The sequence below is a fragment of the Littorina saxatilis genome, linkage group LG1 (genome assembly GCF_037325665.1).
Source record: "Littorina saxatilis isolate snail1 linkage group LG1, US_GU_Lsax_2.0, whole genome shotgun sequence".
Taxonomy (NCBI): domain Eukaryota; kingdom Metazoa; phylum Mollusca; class Gastropoda; order Littorinimorpha; family Littorinidae; genus Littorina; species Littorina saxatilis.
This window is the reverse complement of record NC_090245.1, coordinates 105,899,556-105,927,143: the sequence shown is the minus strand read 5'-3', so window position 1 is coordinate 105,927,143 and position 27,588 is coordinate 105,899,556. Positions and strand designations below refer to the sequence as shown.

At 41.7% G+C, this 27,588-nt stretch overlaps 2 protein-coding genes across 2 annotated transcripts; one reads left to right on the top strand and one right to left on the bottom strand.

Annotated features, from left to right (window-relative positions):
- Positions 1–3,758: 3,758 nt before the first annotated feature.
- Positions 3,759–11,079, bottom strand: LOC138949031 (uncharacterized). Its single transcript, XM_070320748.1, has 5 exons — positions 10,893–11,079; positions 10,306–10,510; positions 8,109–8,363; positions 6,049–7,652; positions 3,759–5,340 (listed from the first exon to the last, which is right to left on the bottom strand). Exons 2-5 carry the CDS (start codon positions 10,499–10,501, stop codon positions 5,020–5,022), a joined length of 2,376 nt encoding a protein of 791 aa, XP_070176849.1. The 5' UTR covers positions 10,502–10,510; positions 10,893–11,079; the 3' UTR covers positions 3,759–5,019.
- Positions 11,080–11,363: 284 nt separating this feature from the next.
- LOC138949028 (F-box only protein 33-like) lies at positions 11,364–27,019 on the top strand. Its single transcript, XM_070320734.1, has 4 exons — positions 11,364–11,802; positions 14,068–14,753; positions 15,019–15,209; positions 15,870–27,019. Exons 1-4 carry the CDS (start codon positions 11,396–11,398, stop codon positions 16,038–16,040), a joined length of 1,455 nt encoding a protein of 484 aa, XP_070176835.1. The 5' UTR covers positions 11,364–11,395; the 3' UTR covers positions 16,041–27,019.
- Positions 27,020–27,588: the final 569 nt, after the last annotated feature.

The window sequence follows — 27,588 nt, the reverse complement described above, 5'->3', positions numbered from 1 at the left end:
CGGGCTAGGGGGAAGAATTTATCCGATGCTCCCCAGCATGTCGTAAGAGGCGACTAACGGATTCTGTTTCTCCTTTTACCCTTGTTAAGTGTTTCTTGTATAGAATATAGTCAATGTTTGTAAAGATTTTAGTCAAGCAGTATGTAAGAAATGTTAAGTCCTTTGTACTGGAAACTTGCATTCTCCCAGTAAGGTCATAATTATATTGTACTACGTTGCAAGCCCCTGGAGCAATTTTTTTGATTAGTGCTTTTGTGAACAAGAAACAATTGACAAGTGGCTCTATCCCATCTCCCCCCTTTCCCCGTCGCTATATAACATTGAACGGTTGAAAACGACGTTAAACACCAAATAAAGAAAGATTTGAAGACTGAGTAAAGTTAACAAAAAGTCTGTCAGTTTCAGACTTTTATTATCCATTGTTCTACATATCACTTCCTTTTGTGTGAACCATCATTTGGGCCGTCTTCTTTCTTGAGTAAACCATCACGCAAACCGTCAAAAGTCCGCCTAGGCTCTGATAATTATGCTCCGATGACGGAAATTCTATTTCCACTTGGACTCGTACTAAAAATCAACGGCCTAGCTACTTTCTGTTCTGCTGAATTGGTTTTGTCAAATGACACCCGTGTCAACGATCCAAGTTGAGCTGAGCCCGCTTTGCACAAAGCGATTTGAATTGTCCAGCAACGCGATCATATGAAAATGAAAATGATGTGCATAAGTCATCAATTACTTTAAAGCTGCATCAAGCATAAATATGCTGGTCTTTTTCGTCCGAATTTCAAGACTAAAAGTTTAAATCATTGTTCAAACATTCTCTAAAGTTTAAATCAGTGTTCAAACATTCTCCAGGTGCCTCTTGACTCAAAATAAGAAGATTTGTTGTTAGGTAGGGTCCGCCAAAAAAACAGGAGATATTTATAACAAAGAAGAAGAGTGTGTGTGTGTGTGTGTGTGTGTGTGTGTGTGTGTGCGTGTGTATGTGTGTCTATGCGTGTGTGTGTGCATGTGTGTCTATGCGTGTGTGTGTGTGTATGTGTGTGTGTGTGTCAATGCGTGTGTGTGTGTGTGTGTGTGTGTGTGTGTGTGTGCGTGTGTGTGTCTATGTGTGTCTATGCGTGTGTGTGTGTGTGTGCGTGTGTGTGTCTATGCGTGTGTGTGTGTGTGTATGTGTATCTCTGCGTGTGTGTCTATGCGTGTGTGTGTGTGTATGTGTGTCTATGCGTGTGTGTGTGTCTATGTGTGTCTGTGTGTGTGTGTGTATGTGTGTCTATGCGTGTGTACGTGTGTGTGTGTATGTGTGTCTATGCGTGTGTGTGTGTGTGTGTGTATGTGTGTGTGTGTCTATGCGTGTGTGTGTGTCTATGCGTGTGTGTGTGTATGTGTGTCTATGCATGTGTGTGTGTGTGTCTATGCAAGTGTGTGTGTGTGTGTGTGTGTGTGTGTGAGTGAGAGAGAGAGAGAGAGCGAGAGCGAGCGAGAGAGAGAGAGAGAGAGAGAGAGAGAGAGAGAGAGAGAGAGAGAGAGAGAGAGAGAGAGAGAGAGAGAGTCGAATGGCGTAGATGAAGTGACTTTTTACATTTAGTCAAGTTTTGACTATATGTTTTAACATAGAGGGGGAATCGAGACGAGGGTCATGGTGTATGTGTGTATGTGTGTGTGTGCGTGTGTGTGTGTAGAGCGATTCAGAGTAAACTACTGGACCGATCTTTATGAAATTTAACAAGAGAGTTTCTGGGTATGATATCCTCGGAGTATTTTTTTCATTTTTTCGATAAACGTCTTTGATGACGTCATATCCGGCTTTTTGTAAAAGTTGAGGCGGCACTGTCACACCCTCATTTTTATTTTTATTTATTTATTTATTTTTATTTACGAGGATTTATATCGCGCACGTATCTCACCACACAAGGCGACTCAAGTCGCATGTTACCTATTAATGCCGTGTGAGATGGAATTTTTTACACAATATATCACGCATTCACATCGGCCAGTAGATCGACTGCCTTTAGGCGCTGCATCCACCTTTCACGGCCTATTATTCCAGGTCACACGGGTATTTTGGTGGACATTTTTATCTACGCCTATACAATTTTGCCAGGAAAGACCCTTTTGTCAATCGTGGGATCTTTAACGTGCACACCCCAATGTAGTGTACTGAAATTGATTGAAATTTTGGCCAAACAATTTTCGACGAAGGCCGGACTTCGGTATTGCATTTCAGCTTAATTGGTGTCTTAAAAATGAATTAATGACTTTGGTCATTAAAAATCTGAAAATTTAAACAAAAAAGTTTTTTTTAATAAAACGATCCAAAATTACTTTTATTTTATTCTTCATCATGTTCTGATTCCAAAAACATATAGATATGTTATATTTGGATTAAAAACAAGCTCTGAAAATTAAAAACATTAAAAATTATGATCAAAATAAAATTTTCGAAATCAATTTAAAAACACTTTCATCTTATTCCTTGTCGGTTCCTGATTCCAAAAACATATAGATATGATATGTTTGGATTAAAAACACGCTCAGAAAGTTAAAACGAAGAGAGGTACAGTAAAGCGTGCTATGAAGCACAGCGCAACCGCTACCGCGCCAAACAGGCTCGTCACTTTCACTGCCTTTTGCACTAGCGGCGGACTACGTTCAATTTCATTCTGTGAGTTCCACAGCTTGACTAAATGTAGTAATTTCGCCTAACGCGACTTGTTATACTGTTTCTTTCAACTTCCTGAACGTAGCGATTGCTGAAAAGAGTCGCCTTTCCCACTGCGTGACAAAAACTCATTAGTGAAAATTTCAGCTAATCCATGGACCATGCTTGTATTAGGGAAAGTCAAGGACGCATATATCCTTTGAGAAAATTAACACTTAATTGAAGCACTAATGTTTATATTCAGGAAAATGAATCGGGGTTATAAAAAAGAAACCATTGTTGTGGTAATTCGTTCATCGTTTAGTCTGACATTGTCCGCGATACTGTTTTTGGCTCACGAAGTGTAGCCTATGCGATCGTAACTTTGTCTGTCTGTGCATGCGTATGTGCGTGCGTGCGTGCGTGCGTGTGTATGTCTGTGGTAGAAACTTTAACATTTCGTCATTTGAAGACGTCACATTATGGCGTAAGAGGGTTAGACGTCACGCGAAGGAATGTCTCGGTCATTGTTATTTTGAGCGGGCCGAGACTAGTTGGCAGTCGTGTCTGTAAGTAGGCTACATGCAGACAGACAGATCTAGATCTAGTGTCTCGCTTTCTTGCACAGTGTCACCTATGCTTACTGTGTGTGTGTGTGTATGTGTGACGGAGTGATTGAGTTTGTGTTACTGTTTGTCGATTTCTTACGTGAGCCTTGAAGGCTTCGCCTCTTGTTTTAATCGCAATAGGTTTTTAAACCTGTAGCTGTTGGCATTTTTGAATGGAATGAAAAAGCTAAAGGAAGAATAGAAGAATCACTCTTTTTGTGTAATAGCTGTGGTTGTGGATAGGGGCCGGAGGGGGAGGGGAGAGCGGGAATGTCGACGGAATTTTTATTTAAAGGCAGTATGTATGCTTGATGTGTTGTTATGTGTGTCCCGTACTTCACTATATTGCAGCTGTCTGCAGGCGTGTTTGCATGTATATTCGCAAGCGTGTTTGCATACATAATGTTCGCAGGTCTTCCCCACTTTTACTCTCTCTCCCTCTCTCACCCGCCCATCATCCCATCACATATACGACGATCAGACTTATAAACAAATTCAACAACCATACATCATCGCAAAACAGTGACTGTATAATTAATGCACGAAGAAAACGCCTGGACAAGAAAAAAACCATCTTTTATCGATGACCCTGACAAAACATATCATTCAAAATGTTCACATTTTTTACCAGTTGCTGATGATTATGCTATGTAATGAGGCTGCCGCTAGGTGTCATATCCAAGGTCACACACAACGAACACAAACTCTCACACCCTTGATGACCGGCACGGTTGGCCTAGTGGTAAGGCGTCCGCCCCGTGATCGGGAGGTCGTGGGTCCGAACCCCGGCCGGGTCATACCTAAGACTTTAAAATTGGCAATCTAGTGGCTGCTCCGCCTGGCGTCTGGCATTATGGGGTTAGTGCTAGGACTGGTTGGTCCGGTGTCAGAATAATGTGACTGGGTGAGACAATGAAGCCTGTGCTGCGACTTCTGTCTTGTGTGTGGCGCACGTTATATGTCAAAGCAGCACCGCCCTTAACGCCCTGACCTTCGTGGTCGACTGGGCGTTAAGCAAACAAACAAACAAAGCACCCTTGATGATGATTGTTTCTCCGATTGAACCGCCAGGCATTCACAAGGATTAAAACAGCAGTTTGGGAATGAAAGACCAGTTTTCGCCATTTTTGAAGGTCTTGGAAAGGGGAATGGGGGTGGAGGGATGGTGCAGGAGAAGTGTGAATGCATTTATCATTGCACTCCACACACAAAAGTTGAATGTGAAATCGCTTCTTGACGCTCTCTCTCTCTCTTCCTCCCTCTCTCTCTCTCTCTCTCTCTGTGCCTCTCTCTCTGTGTCTGTATGTCCGTCTCTCTCTCTCAGTCTCTCTCTCCTTCTCTCTCACTCTCTCTCTCTTTCTCTCCCTCCCCCTCTCTCTGTCTCTCTCTTTCTCTCCCTCCCCCCTCTCTCTCTCTCTCGAGCTGAGAGAAGAAAAGAAAAATCATAACATGTAATGCCAAGACGGAGACCTCTGAGAACAACGAGGCATGATGAACAACAGTCATCGTCAGTTTTCAGAACATTAATTTGTCTTAGAAATTGAGATCACGGCCCATCGGCAGTACTGGGAGAACTATTACATTTCACCAAATCACCGTCTCAAAGTATTTCCTGCTTGGTTTCACATTCTAGAGAGCTGCGCTTTTCCTTTGCTGTTGAAATTGCATCCCTCTTCGTCCAAGCTGTGTTTAAGTCTTCAACACTGTCGCTGCCCGTCACAGGAATACACGTATACGTTCACATTTACCCCTGGAACAAACAACTTTCTTTTAAAGTATTTCCTGCTTGATTTCACATTCAAACGGACTGTTGTCTCCTTTACCGCCGCTGGAGTTGCTTCCTTCCCCGTCTAATAGGCTGTGTTCAGCACTGACGCTGCCCGGGGTCGGAATGTCTATATCAACCCCTGGAACGTGCAGAGTAGGCTGTCCCATCTGCGAGTAGCGAACCATGTCTATGCGGAGGTAGTGCAGCAGCTGAAAGTTCTTCTCGGAGAGGTTTGGCACAGACTTCCTTTTGAAGCGCCAATACACGCGGCCGTTGGTCGGGTGTCGCACCTGCTCGGCTACTCCCAACCCGAGATCTGCTACCTGGAGAACGAATAAATTGAACGTTTGAAAGTTATATTGAACACTTCCAACCCGAGATCTGCTACCTGGAGAACGAACAAATTGAACGTTTTAAAGTTATATTGAACACTCCCAACCCGAGATCTGCTTCCTGGATAACGAACAAATTAAACGTTTTAAAGTTATATTGAACACTCCCAACCCGAGATCTGCTACCTGGAGAACGAACAAATTGAACGTTTTAAAGTTATATTGAACACTCCCAACCCGAGATCTGCTACCTGGAGAACGAACAAATTGAACGTTTTAAAGTTATATTGAACACTCCCAACCCGAGATCTGCTACCTGGAGAACGAACAAATTGAACGTTTGAAAGTTATATTGAACACTCCAAACCCGAGATCTGCTACCTGGAGAACGAACAAATGAAACGTTTGAAAGTTATATTGAACACTCCCAACCCGAGATCTGCTACATGGAGAACGAACAAATTGAACGTTTTAAAGTTATATTGAACAATCCCAACCCGAGATCTGCTACCTGAAGGACGAAAAAATGATGTACAAAATAAAAAAAAATAAACAGAACTACACAGTTCTCTTTAATGCTGTTAAAACTTGGTTTCTTCCCATCTCCAGTAGAGTTCGCCCTTTATTACGTCTTGCCTAAAACCGCAAACTGAAAGCTATGAAGGAGTGAGGTCGTATTTGATTTTCAGTCCAACTCACCTTTTGGAAGAAGAGAGCCGACGCCCAGGCTGGATGCCGGTTGTTGGTACCTGCCACTCTCACAGGCGGGGCGATGGACTTCTGTGCAGCCGTGGTGGCCGACACGCCGCAGCCGTCGTCGAAGCACTCCAGCAGACGCTTGACGCGCCGCGCGTGCACCGCCACGAACTGAGTGGGCTCGAGCTGCACGAACTCAGCCGCTTGGCTCATCTCCGCCAACTCTTCTTCAGGGGTCGTGGGGATCCAGGTGGCAGGGAGTTGAGCCACGTCGATCTCGGGGGGAGGGGCGTGGGAGGAGGAGTGGGAGGCAGCGGGGGAGGCTGAGGGGGTGGGCTGGGAATGGTTAATGGTGGGCATTGGGAAGTGGTAGCTTCTAGGCCCTGGCATGGAAACTGGCGCGCCTCCTCCTGTGAAGTTGAATGAAAAGGGTGCAGTCTGAGAGGAAGCGAGCGAGGTCACTGTGGGTGAGGCTTGGTGAGGGTGGCTGTGGTGGTAAGGGTGATGTTGATGAGGGGATGAAGTGACGGCCCCGGATACAGCAGTCTGTGGAAGAAAGCCGCCCGCCACTTTGGCAAAGCCGTAGAGACTGTTGGCCGGGTCCGGGGGAGGTGGCATGTAGGAGTAATCGCTGTTCTGACTGTTCTGAGGAGCGGAGGAGCTGGAAGGGGGCCTGGATGCATGAGACTCTTGCACGGGGGTCCCTGAGCTGTTGCCAGACCTGCGGAAGAACCCGGTGCTCACCATGAAGGTCATGGACAGCTTCTGCTCCAGGAAGTACTTGCCCAACTCAATGGCTCCACTGACGTCATCCCTATCTATCTTCCCCTCTGTTTCCTGGTCCTCCGAGGCGTCATCGGCGTCTGTGAGTTTTGATGAGGATGAAAAGTCTAATTCTGCGGCATCCTTGAGGGCTTTGAGCACGCCAGCCAGACGGATGATCTGCCCCAAGGACTTCTCCACGGCACCCCCGTTGTCCTTGCCACCTAGCTGGTTCACAATCGTCTGCCATTCCTCCTCCTGAAAGCGTCTCAGCTCTCTCACCGCCTCCTTGCTGAACACATAGCGCCGCCGGCGTGGGAAGCTGTGTGCACGAGACAGGTTGAGATACACGTCTTTCAGTGACAACTTCCTCGGTTTATGCCCCGTCTTCGCCTTTTTCGCTTTGGGAGGTGGAGTTGTATCGTCATTAGTGCTGCCGTTGTCGTCATCATCGTCATTAGGCAGGGAGAAAACGGCGGTGGTGTTTTCCTCCAGGGATGGACAGGACACGAGGAATCGCCCCGACAACCAGCTCGGGGCCTTGACCGCCATGGTGACGACGTACTGAGGACTGGCGAAGCCACACTGGTTGTAAAACACAACAGGAGACAAGACGCTGCTCCCGATCCTGGTGGTGCCGGCAGAGTTGGTGGGTGGCGGCGGCAGAGCAAAGTTACCCGCGAAGGCTTCGTACAGATCGTGCAGCCTCTCACGCGTGCCTTTCTCCACGTTTAGGGCGTGCATGCCCAGCTGTCGGTGAGCGTCCTCCAGTCGTTCTGTCACGTGCAGCACGTGCCCTTCTGACTCGTGCAGTACATTTCTCAACTGGGGCATGGCAATTGAACCTGCGCAGTACATAAAACGGACTTTGATTAATGAAAGATGGAATATGGGTTACACGTCTTTTAGCTGTGAGGTTAGTAAAAAGGTGCCTGAAGTTTACCGTTCGTCATCTTCTAAAGCACACTGAGGCAAATTATCTTTACAATGTCATTTCTTGTCTCCTTTCCATCCAAACATAACACAAAAGCACGCTATCAGCACTAAAAACATGATTTGAAACTAATGCTGCAGAACTGAATACTGAAAAAGTAACTCACATTGGAAGGGTTTATGGGATACGAATATAAAGATGAGGTCATCGCTCTTTTCATTTATATAACTCCACACTCTTTCGGCCAAAGCAAAGTCATCAGCAAATCTCTTTCCTTTAAAAATCTTGACAAAAGAAAATCAGTAAAGAGAGAAAGAAAAAGAAAAGAGTTTCGGCTTTAGCATCTTGATCTTTATCTCATTCTCACCTGTGTAGACCAGAGGTAGGTCAAGCTCTCTCGTGGCGGCACCTTTCTCCTTCATATCTTCCTCATTGCCACACTGCTCCAGCTTTCGTTTCTCCTTCTGACGCATGTCGTCTGCTAATGCAAGCAGCGGTGACAGGACTTGACGGAGCGCTGCAGATTTGCGTGTGCCTTCCCCGGCTCCCACAAGGAACCATAGAACTGGTGGTTCACTCCAGCCGCCGTGCACACATATCTCTGAACGATGCCCCATGAGAGCTGAAAATTCACCGTTTGTTTCATTCAATGATGAGACAAGTTTGACTGCATGTTTGATTCTTAAAACACGCTTTGTATTTTTGTTGCTGCGGCTGTTGTTATAAATAAACATAGGCTACTCCCCCATAGGGATTTCTTGGGGGATTGGAGTGGGATGCAAATGTTTTGCCCCCCCCCCCACCTCCCCCCACACACACAATTGATCGTATAGATGTATCTGATTTCGTTTAAACTCTTTCCCAGACACTTTTGCTTACTTTACATTATTTTTAACCAAAGATAGCTATCAAATCCAGTTTACCCGACTGGCAACACACCCTGCCACATCGGCAACAAAAGTCTATCTTCTGTTTAAAAAAAAATATATATATTTTTAATTTGTTGTGTTACGGATTGGTTTGCTGAGTATTTGATTAGTTGGAACTGGCGTGTTGAAGTTGCCAAACTGCCGGCTTATTTCCTCATGAAAAATGTGAAAAATCAGCAGCGGGTAGGCCTACAGAACATCATATTCAGCCGGTTTTTTTACACGGAGAGCTGACCATTTAATCCAAGCATCATTCATATTTTATACTTGCACAGAGAATCTAAAAATAGAATGTCGAGTCCTATTTTCTATTTGCTTAAAACAGTCAGTGTTTGCGGCTTTGAAGACATCAGTTCAGCCTTTCAGTCTTGCATTTCAATACCAAAGACCTCGTTCTCCCGGCTTGACAAGGTCAGGGTTTTTCTCAATGTTTGTATGCTTCACTTATGTTATTGGTTTTGTTAGTCATCATCACTTCTATTGACAGATGCGTTTTAACTTACAAATAATTTCATAATATCAACACTCATTGCCTTAACAGCTTAAGTTTAAAAGAGGTATGCACATTTTCTCATCGATAATCCCTCGTTGTCAACATAAGCAGTTTTCATCCCCCCCTCACCCCCCCCCCCCCCCTTTCACCCGTATAAGAAAGTTTTACCTCAAGTTGGGCCTGTCAGTTCAACGGCATAGTTACATGTACTATGTATTTTTGTCAGTGAAGGGTGTCTACTTGAATAGAGAGAGAGGGGGGGGGGGGGGTGAGGGGTGGGTGGAAGTTTCGCAAAAGCAAACAATTTTTTTTTTATCACGAAAAAGAACAAGTCGCGTAAGGCGAAATTACTACATTTAGTCAAGCTGTGGAACTCACAGAACGAAACTGAACGCACTGCATTTTTTCACAATGACCGTAGTCCGCCGCTACTGCAAAAGGCAGTGAAAGTGACGAGCCTGTTTAGCGCGGTAGCGGTTGCGCTGTGCTGCATAGTGATGGAATTGTTTTTAAAACGATTTTGGAAATTTAATTTTAATCATAATTTTTATATCTTTAATTTTCAGACCTTGTTTTTAATCCGAATATAACATAGTTATATGTTTTTGGAATCAGAACATGATGAAGAATAAAATAAAAGTAATTTTGGATCGTTTTTATAAAAAAATAATTTTAATTACAATTTTCAGATTTTTAATGACCAAAGTCATTAATTAATTTGTAAGCCTCCATGCTGAAATGCAATACCGAAGTCCGGCCTTCGTCGAAGATTGTTTGGCCAAAATGTCAATCAATTTGATTGAAAAATGAGGGTGTGACAGAGGCCTCAACTTTTACAAAAAGCCAGATATGACGTCATCAAAGACATTTATCGATAAAATGAAAAAAAGGTCTGGGGATATCATACCCAGGAACTCTCATGTTAAATTTCATAAAGATCGGTCCAGTAGTTTACTCTGAATCGCTCTACACACACACACACACGCACAGACACACACACACATACACCGCGACCCTTGTCTCGATTCCCCCTCTATGTTAAAACATTTAGTCAAAACTTGACTAAATGTAAAAAGCTGTGCGAAATTGCAGAGAGTGTTTTTTTTTTCTTTTCCATTGATTGATTTGTATACCATATGTACCTGAACAACATGATAACAGAGGCGTGAGAATGAATTCTTCTGGACACCCTGTTCCTCGCGCCAGGTCCCGAACGAGTTGTCCCGCCTGACTGCCACAAACATGAGTGACGTCAGGCAGTGTGATCATCTGTGCTGTTTTGTAGCTGTCTTTCCAACTTGCCTCACCCCCTCCGTTAGTCTCTGGTTGTACTTGCATTTTGGCTGACTGCAATTTATTACAGAAAATACATTATTATCAATGGCAAAAAATGAGGAAGTAACAGTTAAATGACAGCTTTAGTATACTGCAAGTGTACCGACAACGAAGCTCGTAAAACCCGGCAGATTCATCGCAGAACTAGCAAAACTGAGGTTGATTTTTAACTACAAATCGAAAGCACAAAACGTGCCTTGCGAGGCATGCAAGGTTCGTCTCCAATATGAGTCTACGTGTTCCTGTCACTGTGAGAATGCAGGAGAATTAAGACCGGCCTTGCTCTGTGGACGAGATACACACAAAATATAGGAGCTTAGTATTGCACAGATCGAACTCAAATAAATTATCATCTGGCTGTAACTACGATTACATTCTAAAGACAAAAACAAACCTTATGAACCAGGAAGCACACAACCCTCACCACCCGTTTACTAAGCAAGCGAGCAAGATGGCAGCCGATCAATATTTACTCTGCGTTGCCTCGCCTGCCTATCGAGCGGTGGCGCTAGCAAGCTTGCTCAGCCAATCGTGCAAGGAAGCCAGCCAACTATTTTTAGACTTGGTTGCAAACAACCCATCGACCCACTTGGGTGTGTGGCTTGGACGGTGCAAGGGAAGCAATTCATGTTTTCCTTTTCTCTACGCGAGAGAAGGGTTCCTTCCCATATTGCAGAAAAACCGACTTCGATGTAATCAACGCACATGTCTTGCCTGGATGGCAAGCAAAAATACGTATTACTCAGGTGCCACTTTCATGAACCTTTCCCCGGTATTGACTAATATGCTTAGAAGCATACCGAAGTTTTACGCGACTTGAGTGCATAGAAGTCATGTGACTGACTTTCTCTATTCTGTATCACGTGACGAATTACGTCATTATTAGAGCTATGAAGAATGGCAGATGGTTTCGACTGGGCTGCGCTGCCCGATGTGCCAATAGTTAGAATTTTGACGCACTTGACGCACGAGGACAAGCTTGCAGCTTCTGCTACGTGCAAGCGATGGAGGGCTTGCTTGTTCCGTTCTGAATTTTGGTGTAACGTTTCCATACAATTCAACTGTTGGGAGCGAAAACGCAGCAAATTTCTTGCGAAAAACTGTGGTCGTTTTGTACGCGCAGCAGTCGTCAAATTCAACTCGCGCATTTTCAACGAGGCAGCACAATGCCTGGATGTTCTCGAGTATGTCTCCAGAAACAGAAACCTCGAGACTTTTTCGCTTCAGCCTTCAAGTTGCCATCTTAATTTGCCAGAATTTGATGAGAGGCCATTGACAGATGCAGATAATCGTTCGATTAAAAGGTAAGCAAATGCGCAGTTGTGTGGCCTCGCGGACTGTGTTTGTAAACACGCCTCGTTTTCGTTTCTTCTGGGTCAGCTGTTGAGTCTGTTGTTGTTTTGGCCATTTCTGTCGTGTTTAACTCAATATTCGCGGCCAGTAACCCTTGTAGAGGCCTTTAAATTGTATACATTTATATTCAACATCATCATGGCATGCATGACAGTCCTTGTATTAGTAGCACTAGCAGGCTGTTGTCTCTTTTCATCAAGTGCCCTGACCTAACAGTCAATGGGTCGCCAGCTCAGCTGGCCGTACGCCAGTCTATCCCGTAATCAAATTCTTCCCTTCCATAATTCTTCCAGTTGTATTATGGGTCAGCAAAAGATAGTAAGAACTGGCCTTGGTTGATAACATTAACAAATCCTGGGGGTTCAAAATTATTGCTGCTCGTTGCTTTAGCAAGATCATTGTTCAATACATTTGTTGCTTCATTGTTGTGTAACTGTAAGTTGTGACTTAGTACTTACTGGGTTTTTTCAAGGCTATGGTGCCATGATGAAGATTAACAATAACAAGTAGAAACTTAGCTGACTCAGCGACTGAGGAAAGCAAGTTTCTGTCCAGTGTTTCTAAATGCATGCAATTGTATAACTAGCACAGGATTGGCGGAAATCATTTCCATATGGGAGTGAAAACAGTTCAAAAGGATCAATTCAATTCAATCTCACTTATTTTAACAGTAAGGTGAGTAACACACAGTGACACAACGAGTTCACAGCAAGATATCCCATAGAAGTCAGACGGGAAGGTAGTAAGATTAAATTGATTTAGAATTGGTTTGTTTAAATTGTTAGAGATAAATGTTCACATCTGGGACACAGTAGTAGTAGTACTAATTCTGAGATAAGTAACATGCAGTAAGTGAGTAACACTCAACAACATTTTCAGGCAGTCATGTACCATACTATAAATGTATACATGTGTGGTTTGATCTGCTTCAGTTTATCATCCTTATAACATCAAACGCAGAAGAAGAAGAAGAAGAAGAAGAATCATCCTTATATAAGCTATAGAATCTACTTCTACTAAGGCTGATGGGGTCTATGTCGACCAAAAGAGTGGGATTCCCTGTAGGTGGAGTTCCTGGAGGGGGATTCCCTGTATACAGGGAATACCACAGGATTTAGTTCCTGTAGCGTGTCGCTGATATCGCTGAAAGTCACGTGATGCTTGGCGACATCGGTAAAATTTGATGTTTTTCAATCTTTTTTGATATTTCTTAGAAATTCGAGTATGGTTTGCAAGTTTTATTGAAAAAATCCACCCTGTGGGATTTCCTGTATACAGGGAATCCCCCTCCAGGAACTCCACCTACAGGGAATCCCACTCTTTTGGTCGACATAGACCCCATCAGCTCTACTAAGTTTTAGAGGGGACATATATGTGTAGCACCTGTATGCATGCATGTACAGCTTCAAGGTAATGAATAATGCTGACGAACAGTGACAGATTTCTGGCTAGAAAAAGTAACATATTAATATTATAAACAAATTAAGATCCTTGAACTCTTAATAATATCTTAAAAACTGGAACAGATTAGAGCAGGGTGAGATTTGCAGGTCTGTGAAAAAGAAGACTGCCTTCAACTTGTTCAAGTTCAAATGACTGTTTCTGAATTCTCCATCTTCATGCAGTTTTTGCTTTGTTTGTATTGTGTATGACTGCCCCGAACACTTGACAGTGACACATTAAAATGTGAAAGGTTTGGTTGTATTCAGACTTGAGATTTTAAACAAAAAAACTTTTTAACACTTGCAAACAATTTACAATTACAGAGAAATTGTTACTTTTGTTATCCATAATTTATGAGCAGTGTTACTGCTTGCAGTTACAATAATGGTTAAGGAAGTTGCATTTCTGTCCTACATTGTTGTTTCTATCAGTATCAAAATCACATGCTGTGTGTTTAAAATTTGAGGAAGTAATTGTCTGTTTGATTGTCCTACAACTCTTTCCTTTAGTATGATAGTGACAAGAATGGAAGGTTGTTCCCTCTTACACTGCTAGTATTAGGTTTGTTATCTTAGTTTGCATGTCAGAGAGAATAGCTTCTTGGCTCTATTTCACAGTGTGATAAAGGTCTTTTGACTTAGTGTTACAATCTTCTTCTTGTTCGCTAGTGTTACAATAAAGGTGCCAGGTTTGTTTACTGCACTCAGTCAGTGTGCATGCCAGACAGACGCAGTTTATGATAGTAATGAGTACTTGCTGTGGTTGTGTGACAGATGCATGTACCTGATCAAGAAGCTGGTGCTGACAGCCCGATGTCTGCGACACTTCTCGCTGGGCTGCATGGAGGTGCTGCAGGAGGCCACGCCCGACTTACTGCCTGCCCTGACCCAGCGTCACGCCTTGTCACTCCAGACCTTGCACCTGGCCAGCGTGAAGGAGGACTGGCACTACAACATCCTCGAGATCTCCCCCGAGGCCCTCACCCCCTTCCGCAGCCTGCAGGCCCTTAGCCTGGATTACGACAACCTCAGCACCAGCCTGCTGCTGAGTCTGGCCGAGCCTGGCTGCTGCCAGCTGAGGGAGCTGAGTCTGCTGGTGCACGGGGTGAGGCCGGGCCTTGTGCACGTGGAGAACCAGGCATGGTGGCAGGCGCGCCAGACGCTGACCCAGCTGGAGGTGACGCTCGTCATGCTGCACACCTACGAGGGCGTGGCGGCCTTGACCTCCATCCTGCAGCCCCAGATGCCCCTGGTGCGGCTGCGTCAGTACTTCTGCAGTCAGGTGAACGTGGCCGCCATCACCTTTATCGGCAACCACCTGAGTGAAGAGTTCCGCGAGTTGGAGATTGTGGAGGAGATGGAGAACCGGCAGCCGCAGCCCTATCACTCCAGCTGCGCCGAGGATCCCTTTGTCATGCTGGCATGGCGATGCCACAGTCTGCATTCTCTGCGGCTCATTGGTCAGTCATGTTGTCATGGTAAAGCCGGGTTGTTAGTTGTTTTATTGAAGTTTGTTGAAGTGACTATCTCTCCTCCATGCTATTTGGGGTGCTTTGTGATGCATGTGAATCAGATTATTTTGATTGTTACATTAATAAGTATGATAAAAGTTCTTTTATGAGGGTTGGTTGGTTGTTGGTGTGCATTTGTAATAATCTGTTAATTGTTTTAATTGAAGATTTGACAATGACATAAGTTCATGCGGATGCCTTTTTCCTTGGACAGGTATCGAACTTGCTGCCATGGACATTGTGGCGATCGCTCGGCTGCGTGGGCCTCGTTTATGGAGACTAGAAGTTTCCCTGAGCTGTTTGGTGCACTGGGTGTCTGATGATGATCTTGATTTCGATGGGGTGAGCTGCTCCGTCCCCCTTAGCCACCTGAGTGAGGAGGAGAAATATGACTTCTATTCGCAGGTAAGTGTGTCTGCGAGGATGGAGATGGGTTGTTGTACAGTGATACCTGCTATTGTGCAGTCTTTTCAATGAAATGACACCTCTCATGAAAGGACACTTTCTGTTGTCTCCTTGTTTTATGGTTTTGACCAAAATATACCGGTCATGCAAGGCCACCTGCAATTTGGGACGCGTTTGTCCTAATGCTGCGTCATCATCTGTAGGTTGACTCGCATGGCTTTCCTTTCAGGGGTGTGTCATGTGTTTCTCAGTCAGGGTGACAAGTGTTGCTATATAATTATTTTAATTATAAATAGTGGAAATGATGCTAGCATGATGTTCTTCTGTTCGTTTTCTCTGACTGAGTCATCTGTACAAAACGGTGAACATATCTTACATGACAGTGACAAACAGAAACAGTGTTGCATTGCATTCTGAAAACTTCATTCGATGCCACTGATTTTCGTGAGTACATCCAAAAACAAAGAGACTGCCAACGTTCCAAAATTAAAAGACTGTTGGGTCGATATTTTGTGACTGTAACGTATTGTTTTGTCAATAACGAACGCTCCAACAACTTACCTTTCGTGTTTTTTGATTCTTCGAGAGTACAGTTTTCTGTGTTGCTTGTTACTGCATGGGTTAAGTTCATCATCAAGGTTCACACCGTTTTGTTTTCAGGTTTCTGAGAGTCTCGGGCATGAGTGGTACCCCCTGTGGGACCGTCAACTTCCACCAGCCGTCCTGTACTCGGACCAGGATGCAGAGAGAGCATACATGGCAGTTCTTCTCAAAGACCAGAACCCGTGCCAAGACCTTAACAACAATTCCTGCAAGCCCTTCATCCTCTGAAAAACTTCCAACAATACCATCACCTCGCTGAGACAAGAACATAAAATATTGGTTTCATGAGACTTAATTAGTAAATCGTGCACAATAAAAAAAACACCCAATGATATTTATGCTCTGATGAGGGTACTATAAAAGCTATCAGCCAAGAAAAAAATATGTTCCAATGTTTTGATGCTATTTAAATTAAAACCGACTGCAATTTATGTAGTCTGTGCTTGAAAACAACATTATTTGAAGTTTTAGATTTTTTACATGATACAGAGAGAATAAAAGCTAGAGGTTTTTGTTTGTATCATTAATATGTTTCAAAGTAAAATAAACCGTTGCTTTGAAGTGGAACCCATTAAGATCTGAACAATATGACCGACTTCGATGGGCGCAATACATGAAAAATCTTGATATTCTGTCTGTGCAGCTAGTAGGGTGTCGGAGGGCAAGCTATCTACCATGATGTCAGTTTTGCTCCTCTTCTTTAAACTTAATTTAATTTTATGTCAGAGTCATATATACAACAGGATAACTTAGTAAAGAAGTACATTTGTATGCATGTACACTGTTTTGAGATGTCATACTTAAAAGTGGAGCATACCTTCACTTGCACTTCTTTATTGAGAGAAAGCATTACAGTGATAGAAATGCATTTTCATTTTGGAAATATTCTGAAATTCAGAAAACTTCAACAACTGTGATAATTCTGCAGGTAATGCTTTTTTGTATGGGTTGAACTAATAATTCATCTGAAAGTCAAAGAAGCTGGAAATATGATCAAAATACACATATTCATATTTCCTTTTATTTTTGAGGGTTAATTTTTGTGTGATGAATAACGGGGCCATAAGCTCACGAAGCACAGAGCTGGTAGTAATATGGAGAGAAAAAGAAACTGAATTCTCTCTACTGCATTTCTGTACATTTACAACTCATGTGCTAAGTTGTTTATTGTTGCATGTGGAAAGCAAGTGACTCTTACCATTGGGTCTTTTGTCTACACAAGAGTTTGAGGATTCCAGTCCACAACATCTCTAAAGTAGCAAGCAGAAAATGTATGCTTATTTGTTGCCATCATGTGTGTCAATGCTTGCAGAATCTTATCTTGTGCCAAGATTTGCAGAGTTCATTCAATGAAATTTTGAATTCCAGTGCTTTTTTCCTTCTTTTCTTTTGTTGTTTGTTTCAAATCACAGACTGTGTCTCATCAGTGCTGTTTTGGTGAGAGCATTTAAGAAGAAACAGTAATTAATATTGTGTGTGGATTCATCTGAATTTTGTTGCCTGTACATATCATGATGTAACCTGAGTTAACTGGGAGGGGTTACCGACTTAACTACCATACCGTCAAGCAAATGTATCTGAAACTGGACCTTTTGTTAAAGGAATTATATCGTCAAGAGTAACTGGTTTGTATTGTGATTTTTTGTTGTTGTAACCAGTGAGCAGTAAAATTTCGATATGGCCTCGGTTTGATGCTCTTGTGTTCTTGCTGTTAACAGATTGTTATGAACTATCTACTTACTGTTTTCTGTTGTTTTGAAATGTACATATTTTGTAAACCAACAGGTAAATGGATATCCTTTTTGTTTGATGGATTGGTTCTGTTGTGTTAGACAATTGTGATGTCCTGTGAAAATTAGCTAAAGTTAGATGATCTGGAATTTGTTGTGGTTTCATCTTGTTTCCTTTGTTTTCATAGGTGACTGTTTCCACATTTTAAAGGACAAGTTTCGAAACAAATGCTGTAAATTGGATGTTATAATGTCGTCATACATATTTCTAGTTTGTTTTGTGCCGAGTATTTGTAAGTTTTTTTTCTTTTGCTTATATAACTGTTACGAGTGTGAACCACCGTGATATGTGCACATATGGGAACGCTTATCATAGTGGGTGGTTCTTATCCATCTTTGATATTTTAAGAAGTAAAATGATTAAGAGTTTTGTGCAATCAATGACAACCGCAAAAGCAGAGTTTATTTTTTAAATAGCTCACCCTGTCTTCTTGCAAGACTGGTAGCTGTGACATGTTCATGTGAACATTTGACTTGTTGAACATTTGAGTCATTGACAGTCAGTTAACTTTAGGCTGGCAAAAAGCCAAGAAAACTCCTGTAACATTAGCCACTATTCATGGTGCCAGTGATTACTGTCATAGATACTTTGTAAAAAACGAAATACAACAACTGAAAAGTCAAAGGATAGTTTGGGCATCCTTTAGATGGTGATGGTCATCAGATGTTACAGATTGTGTTGCAAGTCTTAAATGAAAAGCAGTGGTTTGACCTTGAGTATTATATGTTAATTAGTGTACAGGCTACCTTTTGAAACACTAAATTTGTTCCCGTGAAACTCCTCAATACTTTCTTGTATCATAGTGTTTGCTTGTATTTTCTGGACATTTCTTTTAGGGGAGATCTGTATATTGCTTTTTTCTCTCTTTTTCCCTCTGTTCTTTTCTTTCCTTTTCCAATCATTTATTTGTGTTTGACAGAAGATACACTTATAGATATTATCATGTAGATCTATGTTTGTTACAGCCCTGTTGTGGTTGGGTTTGCACTGTTGTTCTCTCTGTGGAGTGTTACCTGATCCTGTTATCTCTTGTGTGTGATTTGTACTGTGTGTTTCCAATCCACTTTGTTTCTTCAGTCTGTACAATTTCTGCAATAGTGACGCCATTAAATACAAGTCCCAGAGATGCTGATGTGACTGTGTAGTGGTGATTGATTAAAGTTGACAACGGTTACTTTTTACCCTGCGATCAGCATCAATGAAATATCCCTTTGGAAATAATGTTGCCATTCTGAGCAGTTCCTCTGACAATCTAATCCAGCGGTTGGACTACTGTTCATGTATTTACAGCTCTTCATTCTTCAAACTTTGCTTGGAAGAACTGTTTGGGACACACTCGTGAAAATACTTGCGTTGTTTTCAGATTCATCGAATACTAGTCATCAAGAATCACGAAAGGGCACATGTGGTATTGAGAAGGCCTTGATTCAAGCTCAATGATATTTGCTGTCTGTTTCTGTGCAGCGCCAAACAGGACAATAATACAGCTTGGAAAAAAGTTGTGTTTTGGATGAAAACTTTGTGATCATTTGTGACAGAAAACGGGGGTCAAATCTGTATCACAACAAGAGAAAAACAAACGCCAAATTCAAAGAAAAGACTTAAGATACTTTAACCGTACACATGAGTGTGCTTCAACCATTCCAGTGTGTACCTGTTTGTGAGTGACTGGACACAGCAGATGATCGATCATCGAGGGTGTGCATAAAGAGAAACGAACATTTGTTACGCAGAAAGGGTGCTGTGATGTCTACATTCAGGGCAGTGGTAGCACTAAGCGCCACAACGGAAGAAGACTTCTCTGACAAAGATTCAAAGAAACGGTGTCCTGTTTTGAGTATTACTTTTGAATGATCAGTCGATAAATTTCAAAGGAAGATTGTTATTGGCTGCCTTAATTCGGTTTCGGGAACGGAACTTTTTTTGTTGACGACGTGTATACCTCATTTCTTCAACACACTTGCACGCAGTGTGCCAGAGCAGACCTTGCCATGAAATGTCAGCATACCTATGGTTTTGTTGTAACCATCCACAGTGCTTGGCTTCCAGCAATATTTAGCTGACAAATCTGAGTCGCCCTGTCTCACAAAATTACTGTTAATTGATCGGATCAGCTTTTTTTCCATCTCGGAATACTTATTTCAGGATGTAGGCACTTTCCTGGAAACAATAACTGAACAGTCAGCCTGAGTTTTGCAAAGTTCTGAATCTGGTTAGGAGCCATCTTATATCTTTCATACAGGGTGACCCAAAACAAAGAGTACCCAAACAAAACGTCATAAATTGAACAAAAATAAAGCAATCTTCATAAAATTTATTTACACACACAAGTAGCCTCTGCATGATTTCAACAGAAAATGTTAGCGTTCTAGCTTGTCTTTCAGGAAAGTTATGCTCATTCTACAGAACATGCTCCAAATGGCCTCCTCCGGATTTAAATCCCCCAGATTTCTATCTTTGGGGGTTCCTGAAAGACAACGTCTACAGGAACAACCCACAGACAATCACAGAACTCAAGAGAGCCATCACAACAACCATTCGCGGAATCTCGCAACAGGAGTGTGTGCGGGTGATTGATAACTTTGCGCGGCGAGTTCAAGTTTGCCTGAATCGGCGCGGAGGCCATTTGGAGCATGTTCTGTAGAATGAGCATAACTTTCCTGAAAGACAAGCTAGAACGCTAACATTTTCTGTGAAAATCATGCAGAGGCTACTTGTGTGTGTAAATAAATTATATGAAGATTGCTTTATTTTTGTTCAATTTATGACGTTTTGTTTGGGTACTCTTTTTTTTGGGTCACCCTGTATGAAGCCTGTCGTCACACAGGAGGACATAAGATGGGATTTGTGTATGTCCTGTGAACAAAATATTGGTGTAGTTTCCTACCACTACCAGATGATCTCATTTATAAACTTATGCTCTCAGCTGTTTTCCATTTTCCATGCAAGCGGCTGTCTTCTCTTGCTGTGAAATGTTTGTATATAAACTTCAATTTCTTCACAGTAATTGCTGTAAACCTGCTTTAACCCCCCAGTGTTTACCGTTTCTGCCTCTTTCCGCATGTAGCATAAATCACTGCCTAGTTTTGTGAGACAGGGCTTTTGTCATTTTGATGTTAACAGAATCCAAAATATCATGAATTCATTACCAAACAAGCAAGACCAAAGCACCTTCTGTGATAACTTTGTTGCTGGAATTGTCAAAAGCATTGGAATATTATAGGGCTATTTTCATATTCGAGGATTTGTTATCAATGCATGGTTGAATTGATGACAAGTTCACTGGAGTCAGCAGGCTATTAAATTGTGTGTTCCCTTCGATTCAAGGGGGAAGTCAAATGCTTGTTTCAAATTGTGAGAAGATTATCTCTCATTTACGGACTTCAAAAGCATCCTGCATATGACATCAGATGTGCTTAAAAAAAGTCCCATAAAAAAAAAGTGCAGTGAAAACGGTTCCGATAGAATAATAAAGGTGCTAGTTCAGTCTATGACATCTTTTTGGTGACTATCAATGCAAGGATGCAATGCATTTAGTTCTGAAAGAACAGGAAAAAAGAGTGAATGAGAGAGAAAGAGTGAGTGGGAGATGTCGCCAAATTAATAAGAATTTTGATATGTCAGACATTGTAACCACAAGAATTTACAAGTGTGTTGGTTTTCAATGCCAGTTTGAATTGACGTTTTCATCTGCTGGCGGATGCAAAAGCTTTTGCACTCAAATATCGACATCGCTGCGCTTTCAATTCAAGACAGCAGATGAGTTTAATGGAGTCTTGAGTTCTGACATTTGATTTTTGAGATCGCCGACACTGTCGCTAACACTGCGACCTTGAAAAAAGAACGCCATCTTTCACAAACTGAGGGTTGCCCCTTTTCGGTTTGAAATACCTGCCCGTTTGGCATCAAATATGTTTAATATGCTGGGGCTGTTCACATGGAAACAAAAATAAAGGAAGATAATCATTACAAGTGTGTTTTTGTTTGAGAACAATGTTCTGATTTGTTTTTGCCACTGTAGTAACTAAGGGGAAAAATTGTAGAACAGACATATACCCATCGTTCCCCTCGTTTTGTCCCATGATCTGTTTGGAGTGATGTGCCTTCTTTTGGGCTTGTCTCTTCTCAGTTGAATCAAAGACTTTCTGTTGTCTTTGTAGAAACCCTATCCATGGTTATTACATTTGAGTGTGCATTTTGTATTCATTCATCAATGTAAGCAACCATTTTTTTTTTACAGGTATTGTGTTGTCCACTTAACACAATATGATGCTCTGTGAAACATTAACACTTAGGAGTAAAGGAAGAAAAGTGATTATCTTAACGGTATGTGCGGGTACAATATGTTTGTTCTGTGGTCTCCCCACGAAAGGGTTATGCCTATTTTTATTTTTATTAAGGAAATGTTTCCAAAAGTAGTGTTATTTTTGTCAACAGTTGAGTATGCTTTTTGTTCATAATGCGTTTGTTCCAAAGTACACACTGAATTGTAAAAATGGACAAATATTAGCTTGCTTGAACTTATTAGTTATTCTGTACTTTACTTTGAAGCTTAGTTAATTCAAGTAACAGATATTAGAAAGTCTGTTTGTCGTGAACTGAAGGTGAACATGTTTGTGACATCGATTCCTTCATTTTCATCCAGAACTTTTCTTGACTTAGAGCATAGCATAACCCACATGTCAATGCACCGGTAGAGTTGGAAGTGGAAGAAGCACAAGAAGATGGAACAAGCAATAGGACGTTATGATGTCATGTACAGAAACTGGTAAGCTTGCCTCACTCATAACTCCTACAAAACATTTTGCTGCTTGCATATCACAAATGATATGCATTTGTGATGTATTGCAGTCTATCTCAGTAGAAATGTGCACCTCGTGTGTCTAGCAGTAGATGGAACAGACAAGTCCATGCGCATCTGTGCCGGGAAAGAGGATTGGGGGTTGGAGGGGAGGGGGAGGGGTCTGTCGTGGAAACCATTGTTGTCAAAGTTTCAATTCGGTGTTTATGGTTACTGGTTCTTGTGTTCAATTTCGCTTGTAATCTGGGTGTTTTGGGCTCTGTGTTGTTTTTAGAAGTGCAGAATAACGACTCATTAACGGTGATGGGCTTGACAAAGTGCACAGATGATAGTGTTTGTTGTAAAGAGAGATGGAATCTTGTCGTCTGAATGTTATGTTGATCAGTCTGCTTGTAAGCTACAGACATTTTGGTCTAATGGTATTCAAGAGACTGTGTGAATTATTGGTGTTTGTGCTGACATCTTGGAAAGACGAACTGTTAAACCAAGGGCTTTCAAGCTGAAGAGTGATCACGAATTGGGAACGGAAGACCTCACACTTTGACATATTCGTCTTGTATTCAACCTGAAAGTGTACATGTAAAGAGCGGCATATTTAGTGTGCGTTCCTCGAAAATAATTTGTATCATATAAACACAAAGCTGATATAACACCTGGAGTAGAATTTCATAGAAAGTTTCACAAAGTGAGACATGGTTTCACACGTGCGTGATATGAGTCGTTTTATATACCGACCAAAAAAGGCAGCTTTTTGGCTTCAGATGAGTAAGAGAGAAAGTGAAACATGAAAACAAAACTGTGATCTGGAATGAATGTTTCGAGAGAGAGCTCGTTGAAAGCCTTTTGATTATAATCAGCATCATGAAGAAAGAGAGAGAGAGGGAATGAGAATGATTATTTGGCCTCGAAGATCCTTGGAAATATAAGTTTTCATATTTGGTCATCATGACTGATATACTGTGTTATACATTTTTAAGTATCAGTTATATGTTCGTAGTGATTGTGTCTTGTGTAGTGTGGTTAGAAAAACAAGTTACACAGATAATTGCCCATCAGATGTTTCATTCAAACCTTTAAGAAACCATCAGAAATTGAAGTACATGTAATGTATTTTTGTTTAATTATTTTCAGTAGAATTCTGTTGCTTTCAACTCGGATGTAATATTTTATTGGCTTTAAGAAGGTTAAGCAGAAATTGTGTTGATGCTTTTACTTTGAAACTGGAACTCAAACAGCCGAATCAATGTTGCAGAGTCTATGTGTGCTGTTCGAAGTTATGTGCTGTTCGCATAGAGGTCTTGCAACAAATTTGATGGATGGATTTTTGTGTGTGTCAAGATGTTTATAATTTGATGATCGAGGCAAGATTGTACAGAAATAATATCTTTGTGAACAGCCTGTCTGTTTTTTAACTATTTTCTGAGCACCTTGTGTTTGACTTTAAGGCATTTTACCAGTGATTTTTAGAAATGCATTCCTAGATCTGAAGGTAAATTGTCCATCAAGTTCGCACACTCGTCTGTTAGATTGCAATACAAGTCCCCAAATGTAAAGGTAATGATAGAGTGCTTGGAAGACGATGAGTAATAAAGCTGTTATCATGGGGACAATTCCCAATTGAGTTTACGGTCTGCAGAAATTGTTCAGAGGCAGTTCAGAAATTGATAGTGATGTGAGCACAGCTTTACACTTTCGTTTGTTTGAACTTCTGTGTGATGGTTATCTTGTTTCTGATGTTGCATCTTGTTCAGGTAGCTTTTCTTCTCTCATGATCATTGTGCTATTTGTTGTTTTTTCCCTTCCGATCTTTTGATCTTGGAAAAGTGTGAAGGTATAACACATTATGAAAGAGTCACTAATTCCTGTGAGAACGGTAACTTGTTAACAGCCTTTTTTCTGTGGTACTTTCCGTGATTAGATTTTGCTTTTCCCGATATTCTGGCGTTGTATGAGGTTCATATTGTTTCCTTACTGTTTGCTTTTGTCATGCTTTGGGTTTTAATTTTCATCATTATGCCAAATGTTGACCTAGCCTTCTGGAATTCTTTTTCATTCTTTTCTTTCGTTCTCTTTTTTGCTTGCTGTTCATGCTTGATATATCTGTTTCCGATGGGCTTTTTGTTATGGTCTTTGACTCAACAGAACATTCAAGAGAGTTTTGGTGTGCCAGGAAGACAGTACAGCTATCCGGTTGTAGAAGAAAAACTTAATGTTGAGGAAGAAAATTAAAATTTTCTTCAACATTTTTGTAGCTAGAGTTTTGAAACTTCATATATTTCCATGGATTTATGGAATCCAACCATAAACATTAAGTCTGTTTGACCTGCCTCAAGTTTCAAGGTCAAAGTGGGGTCAAGTTTGGGTGAACAAAATTCAAAATTTACAATTTTCTTGAATGTTTTTGAAGCTCTTTGAAACGTTCTATGCGTCCAGGGTTCGACGACTTCTGAACATGCCAGGACAGCAGATAATTTGTTTCTGATTCATATTACTGTACTTGTGGCAAAGGGGAGTTGTATGAGCATTCTCTTGTCTTCTTTGTTGCTCCTATTAGAATCAGCATATAGTACCGTACTTTCCGGGTGACAAGGCGCTTCGTTATACAAGACGCACCCCCTTCTTTTTAAAAATAATTGTAATCCAGTTACCCATTGGACGCAGGGGGCCGATAGGGCGCACCAAAATGACCCAGTTTTTGCCATGAGAGGTGGTTCCCCTGTCATATCTGAGAGAGGAAACACTTCCTGCACCGGGGTCAGTGACCGGTCAGTGACCGAGTTTAACAGAGTGGAAATCTGTGTGTGCGGCCAGATCAAAGGCAGGGCAGTACCTAGTAGCTGAAACATGCATTATCACAAGTTGTTTGACTGGTACTCAAGCGGTCTCTTTGATTTTTTTCGTATTTCATTCACGGATTAGGCGCTTCGTTATACAAGACGAAGGGGTCGAACTCCAGGAAAAAAGTCGCGCCTTATGACCCGGAAAGTACGGTAACTGGTGATGGCGGAATATTCCTAGATTACCGGTACTCCACATCATGCTGTATGAATTCTTCTTTTTTGAAAATGGTTCATTTGTCATTTATAAGTATCTTTTCCGTTTGATCTGTGACAGTCTCACTTCTGCCCTTCTCTTTTGGATGTGCAAATCGGAGGCAACATAGCAGGTGTCCACTATTTTCTTTAGATTCATCTACATAAGCATCTCGGAAGATCGTTTTTTTGGTCTTGGCTGTGGTAGTTGTGGGGCTTGTACATTGTCATAACATGCAATTTTTTTGTATGTCATCTCCTATGTTACCATTAACCTCTTCTTGGTGGTTGTATCTCCTATGGTATGTGTATAGTTTAATTCCTGTTGACTGTTCGTCTCCTCTTCCTGTTTTTCTGTCATTTCTCCTTCATGTTAAGAGCTTTGTTTCTGAACACGGACAGAAAAGAGAATGAAAGAAGCAGGTCGTCGTTCAGGCTATCTTTTGAGAGAGATATGATTGTGTTTTGTCCTGAAGACAAATTTTTGGAGTCAGCATTTGAGACGATTGAATGGATCTTGCTTGGAAAACAGAACAGTGGTTGGATCATTTGGCAACAGTTGTTACATTTTTATTGTGGCCTGGGATTTAAACTGTGCAGTTGTTTGTTGTTTTTTCATCTGTGCCTTGAACGCACAGAGTCAGAAGGATGTGAAGGTTTTTGAAATTAAATTCATTGTTGGTTTAGGACATAACTGTATTGTATAAGCCATGAGTTCAGACCAATGATAGAGGAAGGAAAGGACTAAAAGTCCTCTTTATTATTTGGTATGCACATGTGCAAGTTGAAAACCTGTTCAGTGTGTCCATAAATCACTTGGGTTTTGTCATCATAGGAGAACTTCGTATGTGTATCGTTCATGTAGGTTTGGTCATATGCATAGAAAATTCCACCAAATAATTTAGGACAGTAAGGAATTTTCATTTTTGATGAAATATAAAGTATATGTCCTCCTCTTCCATGTGAGCACAGTGACGGCCTGTGATGCAGGAATTTATGATTGTAATAACAGTTTACGTGGCGATGATGTCTTCACCATCAAGTATGTATACAGTATGTGACCACGGTTTCATAACTCGCACACAAATTGCCAAGTTAATAACGTTCACAATCAGCTTGAGCGTATCAAACAACATCACTGCAACTTTGCACATACACATACATTCAACGTTGCCTACAGGTTTCCTGCGGAAGTCAATCATTGTGCACATTTCTTATAACATTGTTCAGTGTTAAAAAAAAGAACTGTTTCGCTGCTAGTAGTCGAAGAAGGTGATGTTTCTGAAATCGGGGTGCAATGATTTACACCACCAAGGTTTATTTTTATGTATGAGAAAATGTTTGAAAATCCTTACATTTTGTTGAAAACGTGTATGAATTTGTAAGGTGCTGGTACCACCTTTCACGGTCTATGCTCAGGTGAAGACATTTCCAGGGTTATTTTGGACGAAGTTCGAATCTGTTGTTTATGTTTGTTCCTGTGTGTTTTCCTTCCCAGGTTCAATCGTGGAATATGAATGTGATGGGACACCCGAAAGAAACGGCGTCTTAACAGTCTAAATAAAAGTCCTTTTTTGGTGTTATGTTTGGCTTTTGTCTAATGTTGGCATGGTTCTGTGTGCGTGCGTGCGTACATTAGTGTGTGTGTGTGTGTGTGTGTATGAAGGTGGAAATGGGGTCTGCCTGTCTGATTGTTCAAACACCTACACCAAACAGTAAAAGAATACAGGCACCTGGGGGTGTTTTTTGTGTGTGTTGCCAACTAAGGAAAAGCAGGCACACATATGCCTTGGCAAAGACAGATATGTGAGTGTGTTATCCTGCTGCGGAAAGTTGTGCATTTTGTTTTAAGCGAAGCTCTTTGGGGAAATGGAAGAGTGTACAACCTGTCTAATTAATGAATCATTGATAACCAAGTTACAGGGGATAAAAAGCGAGAGTGGTCTGATCCCTCTCATTTTCTCACTTGAAATTTCATTTCATAATTTCATAATTACTTTATTGTCCCATCGCTGGGAAATTCGGGTCGCTTCCTCCCAGTGGAAAGCTAGCAGCAACGGAGTCGCGCTACCCAGGTGTCTGCGTGTTTAGGTGTATTCAGCCACCTGCACTTATGGCAGAATGACCAAGGTCTTTTACGTGCCATTGTGAT